The sequence below is a fragment of the Chironomus tepperi genome, unplaced genomic scaffold (genome assembly GCF_022539635.2).
Source record: "Chironomus tepperi strain 1889 unplaced genomic scaffold, CSIRO-AGI_Ctep_v1 contig_163, whole genome shotgun sequence".
In the NCBI taxonomy this organism is placed as follows: domain Eukaryota; kingdom Metazoa; phylum Arthropoda; class Insecta; order Diptera; family Chironomidae; genus Chironomus; species Chironomus tepperi.
Genome location: NW_027226285.1, coordinates 2,517,220 through 2,526,500, shown reverse-complemented (window position 1 = coordinate 2,526,500; position 9,281 = coordinate 2,517,220). Strand labels below are relative to the sequence as shown.

General features: G+C 28.9%; 2 protein-coding genes across 2 annotated transcripts; one reads left to right on the top strand and one right to left on the bottom strand.

Moving 5' to 3' along the window:
- Positions 1-124: 124 nt before the first annotated feature.
- On the bottom strand, positions 125-6,341 carry LOC139088391 (angiotensin-converting enzyme-like). The gene is made up of 12 exons (XM_070637598.1): positions 6,185-6,341; positions 5,680-5,871; positions 4,739-5,065; positions 4,561-4,657; positions 4,308-4,500; positions 4,019-4,243; positions 2,901-3,960; positions 2,679-2,836; positions 2,511-2,605; positions 1,695-2,121; positions 1,323-1,398; positions 125-1,256 (listed from the first exon to the last, which is right to left on the bottom strand). Exons 1-12 carry the CDS (start codon positions 6,188-6,190, stop codon positions 483-485), a joined length of 3,630 nt encoding a protein of 1,209 aa, XP_070493699.1. The 5' UTR covers positions 6,191-6,341; the 3' UTR covers positions 125-482.
- Positions 6,342-7,461: 1,120 nt separating this feature from the next.
- On the top strand, positions 7,462-9,260 carry LOC139088383 (thymus-specific serine protease-like). Its single transcript, XM_070637587.1, has 3 exons — positions 7,462-8,715; positions 8,782-8,954; positions 9,010-9,260. Exons 1-3 carry the CDS (start codon positions 7,577-7,579, stop codon positions 9,189-9,191), a joined length of 1,494 nt encoding a protein of 497 aa, XP_070493688.1. The 5' UTR covers positions 7,462-7,576; the 3' UTR covers positions 9,192-9,260.
- The last annotated feature ends 21 nt before the right edge of the window (positions 9,261-9,281 follow it).

Here is a 9,281-nt window from a genome sequence, read left to right as displayed (position 1 = left end):
CTACCTTGTTTATTTTAAACGTGTGACTCCTTAGCATGATTTCAATCTGGTGCGTCATTGAATTAAGCTCCGTAATTGGCTATTTCAAAAAAGTATGTAGAGATTTTTATGGCGATCGGTATGGTTTGGTTTTTTCATTAAATATATTTTCTCCTCTCCTTCAGTTTTATTAGTATCATAAAAATTCTTTCTACTCTCTTTTTCTTATGGCTAACACCATTATGTACACAATAGCTTTAATAAAAACTCGATTACATACTATGTAAACAAAACTAATATTGAGTTTAGTGACTATACCACAAGACACTAACGTATATACAACACAAAAATATGTGAGCCAAAAATTGGTTTTATTACATTTTTTACGTAAAAATTTTCCAGCAAGAAAAAATTGAATTGAAGGAACTCTTAACCAAAAAAAAAATATATATATATATATATATTTCCAAGTATTTTATAGACTTAAATTTTTCATTGAAAATTTAAAAAACATATCTTATAGCAACAGCTAAGATAAATGCAATTATGTTCAAGCGAATAATCGTCGAGTTGTTTTCATTTTCCTTTTTAAGATATTCATATAATGGTTGGAAATATTCAACAAGTGCTTTTCCACTAATTTCGGTCTCTCCAGTCATAGCTTTCAAAGCTTCTGACCAGTGTTTACTTAATCCCAATGATAATCCTTCTCTTATGAGTTGACCAGCTTCCTTAGATTTATCAATATCACATTTGTGAAGTGGTTTTGTTGGGTCTTGCGGATCATATTCTCCAGCTGTTATACATAATGAACGATGCAATTGAAACTCAAGAATATGTGCCAAGAAATAAGCAATATATTGAGTATCTGCTGGAATATGAAACTTTGCACCAGGATCAAAATATTCTTCTCCACGAGTACTTGGTGCTTTGACTTTCTGATATTCTTCTCTTAGTTTCCACCAATGCTGATTCCATTGAGTTTCGTTTACTTTTCCACTAAACAAATCCCATCTCCACATATCAATAATCAGTCCAAATGGAAGAAAAGCAACTCGTTCAAGAGCCATTTTAAAAAGGGCATTAATATTATCCGATTCACTATCAGCATAACCTTCAAGAAGTTTCATTTTTGCTAAATGTTTAGGTGTACTAACTGACAGTGCAATTAAGTCCCCAACAGCTTCGTGGAATGCTGGGTTCGCACCAGTTCTTAAAGTAAGAGGTTGATCCTTATACAGAATGAAATAATTTATATGTCCCATTTCATGATGTACCTAAAGAAAGATAAAATCACATAAATTACGAAGAATTTCGTAAACGTATCTAGGGAGTTAGCTTACCGTAATGTAATCTTCTTGATTTATACTTGTGCACATTTTGATTCGAAAATCTTCACCATTACAAAAGTCCCATGCGCTATGAAAATACAAAAAAATTATTATTAATATAATTTACATTATTCATTCTTTGAACTCCGTCCCTTTTTATACAAAAAAAAACTAAATCTTAATTGTTTTTTTAAACAAGAGATTCTCTGAAATTGATTTTTTTTATATATATATTTAGTTAGTTTTATAAGTGTTTAAAATCAAAAAGATAATTCTATTCAATAAATATTGGAGCAAGTGCTAACTTAATATCTTCCCACCATGCGTGCTGAAGTTTTGTTCTAGTTAAGCAATATATTTAGGTGTCAAATAAATATATCATACCTGGCATGACAAGTAATGGTTTTATTCAAAGGTTTTTCGATGACTGATGGAAATTCATAGCTCATTTGATTATCCGGTAATCCTAAGTTTGTGAAAAAATCATTTGAATCTTCAAACATTTTATGAACTGTGTAGTTATTTTTCTTGAATCCTTCTGTAATGTCAATTGAGCTTCCCTCTTTAAATGGTTTGATTTTTTCATACAGATTGACCCAACTTTGCGCCCACATATTTCCAAGAAGGTGAGCTTCTATTAACCCATCATCATCGTTCATTTTGTCTCCATAAGATATTTTCAACTTTCGACGAACATATGTATGCAATTCCTTATATAATGGCTCAACATCTGCCCACATTTTATTTACATTTGCTATAAGATTATCATCTTCATACGACTCTCTCCATATTTCTCCATAATCGTTTTTATCTGCGTATTAAAGTAAATGTATCAATTTATTTTTAGCGCATTTTTAAAACTTTGTTCGTTCGCCTTATAATGAAACTTTTTATCTAGACACATTGATCCTAAATATGGCTAGTACTGGGTTCAAATTGTGTTAGAATCATTATTTTTCAAGATATGATAATTAAATCGAATTATTTATTAAACAATTATTAATCGCTAGATTGGAAAACCGTTTATTGTCTTTAATGTAACCGTTTTTAATTATGAAATTTTTTGTTTGTCATTAAAAAAATCCAAAAATAACGGTCATGCATCTTCTAAGAATTTTTTTTAACTAAGTCTCTGAGTTGTGCTCAGGTACTTATTGTGCATTTTTTTATTATTTTTAATATTAAATATGTTATTCTTACTGTTCAATTTAGCAGCTTCATTTAGCATATTAAGATAGTTTCTGTAATCGGTTCTCATTAATTTTCCACTTTTTTCACGCCATTCTGACCAAACCCTGAAGATATATTCTTAAATGTAATTAATCGAAAAAACAAGGTAAACAAAATATTAAAATAATATGTTCTTACCAGAGAAGTTCATCATAACTTTCGGATTTTGCAAGTATATCAACCATGTCTGGATCAAGAGTTAGACCATTTGTTGCCAAATTGCACTCTTTGTTATCAAACGGGCATATTCTTGCTGTATTATAGATAGTTTCCATTTTTGTTTGTGTGTTGGTCAACTTATAAAACATAATACAAAAATTAATGGAAAAATGGGAGAACATGTAAGAAAATAATAATTACATTGCTTAATCTTATTTCATCTAATGCATCACGTCCAAGAGTCACTAACTGTTTCAACTGTCTTTGAACTTTTTCATCTGAATAGTCTTCTGGCTTGACATTTTTGAAATGTCTCTCATAATAATCCTTAGTGAATTCGGAATTTTTTAGAACAACTCTCTCATATTCATCTTTTTTCGGTTGACTTTCAGAATCTGTTGCTACTTCCCACTCTGCGGTCACGAGCTCATTGCACATCTTAGATCCTTCAATCTCATATTCAGCAAGAGTTTCAATCATACTGTTCTCTTTTTCAAGAAAATCTTTCAATGGTTTAAAATATTCCAACAAAGCTTCAGCTGATATCTCAGATGAACCGGTTAACTCCTTCAAAGCTTCACTCCAATGTTTGCTATATCCTAATTCTAGTCCTGCTTTTAGTTTTTTTCCAGCATCTTTGCTATAGTAAAAATCGCATTTATGAAGTGGGTGTTCATTAGGATTTTCAGGGTTATATTGGCCTGCTTCAATGCACAAGCTTTTATAAAAACTGAATTCTAAAATATGTGCAACAAAATAAGCTATATATTGGGAATCAGCAGGAATGTGATATTTAGCTCCAGGATCGAAGTATTCTTCACCACGAACAGAAGGAGCTCGGACTTTTTGATAACTTTCTCTCAATTCCCACCAACGTTGATTCCATTCATTTTCTGTTGTATTTCCTTTGAATAAATCCCATCTCCATTTATCAATAAGTAATCCAAAGGGAAGAAATGCAACACGTTCGAGGGCCATTTTAAATAGTGAGTTTATATTATCAGCTTGACTGTCTTGATATTTGTCCAGGAGACCGACAATTTGTAGATGCTTTGGTGTTGATACTGATAAAGCAATAGTGTCACCAATAGCTTCATGAAAACCTGGATTTGCACCAGTTCTGTAGATTAAAGGAAGATCCTTGTAAAGTAAATAATACATAATATGCCCCATCTCATGATGAACAACCAAAAAGTCTTCCATGTTCATTTTTGTACACATTTTTATACGAAAATCTTTACTGTCGCAGAAATCCCATGCACTGTGGAAAGATAAAATTGATTTACAAATAGTTAAATTGAATAATATTGATATTGTACCTAGCATGACATGCAATAACACGATCTTCAGGCTTGACAATAATTGATGGATAATTGAAGCTCATATTGCTAGTAGGCAAGCCCAAACTCATGTAAAACTCATCAGACATTTCGAATAATTGGTAAGGAGTAAGTTGAAGCTCTTCCATTTTTGTTGTAACATCTAATGACGATGCATTTTTGAATGGTTTAATGCGGTCATATAGATGAACCCAATTCTGTGCCCTGTTATGAATTTAACAATTAGTTTGAATATCTGTTTTAGATTGCATAAATAAAAATTACTAACCACATATTTCCTAAAATATGCGCAGGAATTAATTTATCAGATTTGTTCATTTTATCACCATATATATCTAACAGCTTATATCGGACATATTTATGTAATTCATTATACAGTGGTTCAACTTGATTCCATAAATTATCCACAATTGTTTCTAAATTATCAACTTCAAACCGCCCACGCCACATTTCACCAGCGTCTTAAATTTAGAAGAAAAAAATTTAAAATTTACAAACATAATAAAATTTATATTTATTACCATTGTATTTGTTTAATTTTGCAGCTTCGTTATATATTTCTACATATGTCTTATACTGTTCTCTCATATTTTTACCTGATGCCATATGCCATTGTTCCTAAATATAAAATTCATTCAATCACATGAAAAAATTAAAATCATAAATTGTACAATATAATAGTATATTGAATATTTATACCCATATGTATTTCATTTCATCATAATCAATAGAGCTTGCAAGTTTAAGCTCAATATCAGGATCTAGAGTCCATCCTTCAGTCTCTAAATTGCAAACTTGTTTATCATAAGGGCAAATTTTTGCTCTGTTGTAAATTCCAGACATATTTGTTCTTATTGAAGTTAAAAGATTAAATTTCACGTCATCAAGTGCTGCAGTACCCATATCACTGAGAAGTTTTAGCTTTCTTTTAACATTTTCATCCTCGTACTTATCTATATCAACATCCTTGAAATTTTCGTAATACTGAGCTTTACGATAAGAAGCATAATCAAGTGCAGCTTTAGCCTATAAAAAATAAATTTCTGATTAATTTATCAGCTATAATTCTTTCATGATATGTATTTCGAAGGATTTTTCGAAATATTATTTATTTGTTGCAATCAACAACAGCCCTTGTTAGAGTATTTTAAAGCTTTATAACGTATAATCGTTCAAGTACTTTATATTATCATCAGATACTCTGATTAAAATTATAAAGTTTGAAGCTAGCAATTTCATTTAATAACATTCTAACTACTCTTTAAAAAAAACTATTATTTTAATTAAAAACCACAATTTTTGGAAAAAGTAAATCTTTTAGAAATTACCGGTAATTTCAGTTTGCTGATATAAATTATTTCTTTGATTCGGCAAAAATCTAAGTTATATATATTTTAGTGACAATCTTAAAAATTGGACTTATTAAAATGATTATTAAACTTAAGTGTTGGTATTTGATAATTTCTATTGTTTTTTTTTATCAGTAGGATCATTGTATCATGATTGATTACATTTTTCAATTAAAAAGTTCAAACATTAAAATGGTGATTAAGTTTAAAAAAATTTTGTTGGAAAGAAAAAAAATATTAATGCAAAATTATTAACTGTAGTTATATTTCTTACATATTTGTAAAAATTACCTGAATACTCTCTTTAGTTGCATTTCCTACGTCGGTTTGTACATCCCAATTTCCTTTAGCTTGCGCATTACAGTATTCTTTAGACTTTGAATCATATTCATTCAAAATTCTAATCATTTCTTCTTCAGAAACATCAGATATTACATCAGTAATTAATATCGTTGCAATAAATGCAACGATTAATATTGTTTGCTGCAATTTAAAAAAAACGCAAGTAATTAATTGGAATTTTATTTGATTTTACATATTTTCACTGCTCGAACGCTTAATAAATTATGTAATTTTTTATTGAACATGCAAACTGATAATATAAAATTACAGAAAAAATGATGATGTTAACATAGTCAATGACATTTATGTCAATGAAAATGTTATACAATCACGAAACGCTTTTTCAAGTTTTACAATATTTTTAAGTTTGAAAATTTAAAAATTAATTTATTAAAGAAATTCTATAGCATCTAGTAATCAAATCATCTTGTAATAATAATTAATAATATTTTACCTTCATCTTGTGCAATTTTTAAGAACACATTTAAATAAACAATAGATTTTAAAACACTTATTTTTTTCTCAATTTTTTTAAATATATCACGAATAAATAAGTTATTCCTTCAAAGCTAATCAACACCGGTCGAACGCTTAAATGTGACTAATGAATTAATGAAAAAAGTTTGTGTTAATATATTGTTGCTTAACTTAGCTATTCAACTACTATTAGCAATATAATTTTTATCTCTCTTTTCGTCTTTCTCTTTTCAAAGGCACCATTGAAAAGAAAAAATATCAATTGCTTTACTTAACATTTGTAATGATAAGATTAAACTGTTATATATACTTTTTAGTGCATTTTCTTGAAAAGAAAAACAACTTTGTCATCGTTTTGGGTTTTTAAAAAACAAATTGATTAATAAAGTAAAGTGAAATTGTAACGTAATTTTTAAAACATTAACATACGCAAATTTTTTGTAATTTTTTAATAATTTATTTTTATCAATACAGCAGCCTAACAATTTAATTAATTAAATATTAAATAAATAAAAATTAAGAGAGGATTCAGATTATGTTTTCAAAATTCTATTAAAATCACTTGTTTATTTACAATTTGTAAAAACATGAAGCTATTTTATTGCTTGTTGACAAACGTTCATAGAATGATCGATGTATCCTCTTGCTAAGATACAACAATATTTATGTCAAACGATAAGATTCAAACAAATAGTACACACTGATAAACACGAATGGAAATAACAATTTAAAATGTTTTTGAAATAAATTGAAAGGTTTTCAAAAATTTTAAAACAGACATTCAGTTAAAAATATTGACTTGAAACTCTTTATAATGAAAATAATTATTTGTAATTTACTTATAAGTTGGTTAAAATAGCTTTCTATTATACAAATTTTTTCCATGCAAATCAACAAACAAGGACAATTAGAAATACACAAAATGTCAATTTAGTTTTCATTTCTTTTTACTAATAAAGCTTTTCGAGTAGCTTTAAACTCATCGTGATCGTTGAAAATTTTTCACTCAAATACGGATTATTTTATGCAATGATATATCTTCAAAAATACATAAGTGGTTTTTTTTATTTTTTCCATTTTATATTACAAACACACCTTCATAAAATTTCTTATCAAAAAATTCTATTATATATTGAGAAAGTGTTAATTATAAGACTAGAAAATAATAAATGTACAATTCAATTAATCAATAAGCTAAGAAAACGATATGATAAACATTTATCATTAAAAAATTATAAGGTATAATAAGTTTGTAAAAAGTTTCAACAAGCATTAGAAGATTTCTATAGCTTGTTTTAATATGAAGGTAGCAAAGTAAAATTTCAGTGGAAGTGAAAAAAAAATTAACATTTGTAATATTTTTATAATAATGTGGAAAATCATTATCCTTATTATTTTTGTAAACGTATCGTTATTAATTGCGCAGCACAGTCATGATATTCGGACGAGATTTATAAATCAGCCCCTTGATCATTTCAATCCATTTAATAGAAGGAATTTTGATCAACGTTACATTCAAAATACTGAATTTTTTCAAGATGGAGGACCGATCTATATTTATTTGACTGTAGGAGAAGAATATTTTGGTGTTTATGACACTTTTATACGAAGTGGATTGGTATATGAAATTGCTGAAGAAACTAATGGATTACTATTCGCTCTTGAGCATCGTTATTTTGGACTAAGTCGTCCAACAGAAGATACATCTTTTGCAAATCTTCAGTGGCTAAATATACACCAAGCATTAGCTGATATTGCTAGATTTGTGGCATTTGTTAAGCAAAATACTTATGGAGCAGAAAATTCTCGTGTAATTCTTTGGGGACGAGGATATGGAGGATCACTTGCTGTTTGGTCAAGGCTTAAATATCCTAATCTTATTGATGGAGCTTGGGGCTCAAGTTCGCCATTGAATGCTGTTTTAGAACATTCTCAAACTCTTGTAAATGCGTTTACAACAATTAATAATATTGGTGGACCTGAATGTGGAAGAACTATCCAGGAAGCTTTTGAAATTTTGGATGAATCTTTTGTGACCGGAAATACAAGTTTCATTGTTGAAAGATTAAGATTGTGTGAAGAACTTGATAGTTCAAATATTTATGACCTTGCTCGTTTAGATTATTCAATAGCTACTGATAGTTATCGGTTTATTCAAAATGTGCGTTATCCAGAAATCGATGAAAAATGTAGAATAATCACAGGAGCTGATACTCCTGATAATCCACCAATAGATGCTCTAGATGGATTTGCTAGATGGTATATTGATGATCTTCATCCAAATCGTGATTGTTTTGATTACAGGAATGACGTTGTTGTTGCTTTATATTCTGAACCAGAATGGGATTCTGTTTCAACAGTAGATGGCCGCCGACAGAAATTATGGCTTCAATGTACACAACTAGGTGGTTTTCCAATAACAAACGAAGGTACTGAGCATCCTTATGGACGAAGATTTGAAATAAGATTTTTCAGAAGATGGTGTGCTGATGCCTTTGGAAATGAAAAGTATTTTTTTTTAAAAAAAAAAATTGTTTAATTACTTTTAACCTTACTTAAATTTTTAAAAAAAAGTTTCTTAGATAGATGGTTCATGGAAGATTCGATTGGACAAACAAATCAACATTTTGGAGGATTGAACCCAAAAATTTATAGAATTTTGATTACACAAGGAGAAATGGACCCTCTAAGAACACTGTCACCTTTAAATGATCTCAATTCGCAAGCCAAAGTTGTCGTTATAAACAGCAAGTTAAAAAATAACTTAAGTTTTTCAAATATTCAAATTAAAATTCTTTGCAGTGGAATCATTTAGTCGTGATATGGGCTCTCCGTCAGATGTTCAAGATTACCCACATTTGTTAGAAGTGAAAGGAATTATTCGAGAGGAAATATTAGGTTTTATTAGGGCTGCTGATGAAGATCAACCATCAACGCCGCCACCTACGGAAACACCTCCTCCAATCGAGCCTGGAAATTTTTAAAACCTTAAAATAGAGAATGATTAAACTCAACTTTCAATAAATAAAGAGTTAACAACTAATATAATCAAATTTAAATTTTTTTATTCTCAA

Bases quoted from the DNA above. Each gene is read 5' to 3' on its own strand.
- LOC139088383 (XM_070637587.1), top strand. From the start codon at position 7,577: ATGTGGAAAATCATTATCCTTATTATTTTTGTAAACGTATCGTTATTA. The intron at 8,716-8,781 runs GTATTTTTTTTT...TTTAAAAAAAAG, and splicing joins GATGCCTTTGGAAATGAAAA to TTTCTTAGATAGATGGTTCA. The intron at 8,955-9,009 runs GCAAGTTAAAAA...AATTCTTTGCAG, and splicing joins CAAAGTTGTCGTTATAAACA to TGGAATCATTTAGTCGTGAT.
- LOC139088391 (XM_070637598.1), bottom strand. The intron at 4,658-4,738 runs GTATAAATATTC...TTTTATATTTAG, and splicing joins ATGAAATGAAATACATATGG to GAACAATGGCATATGGCATC. The intron at 4,244-4,307 runs GTTAGTAATTTT...AATTCATAACAG, and splicing joins CATATTTTAGGAAATATGTG to GGCACAGAATTGGGTTCATC.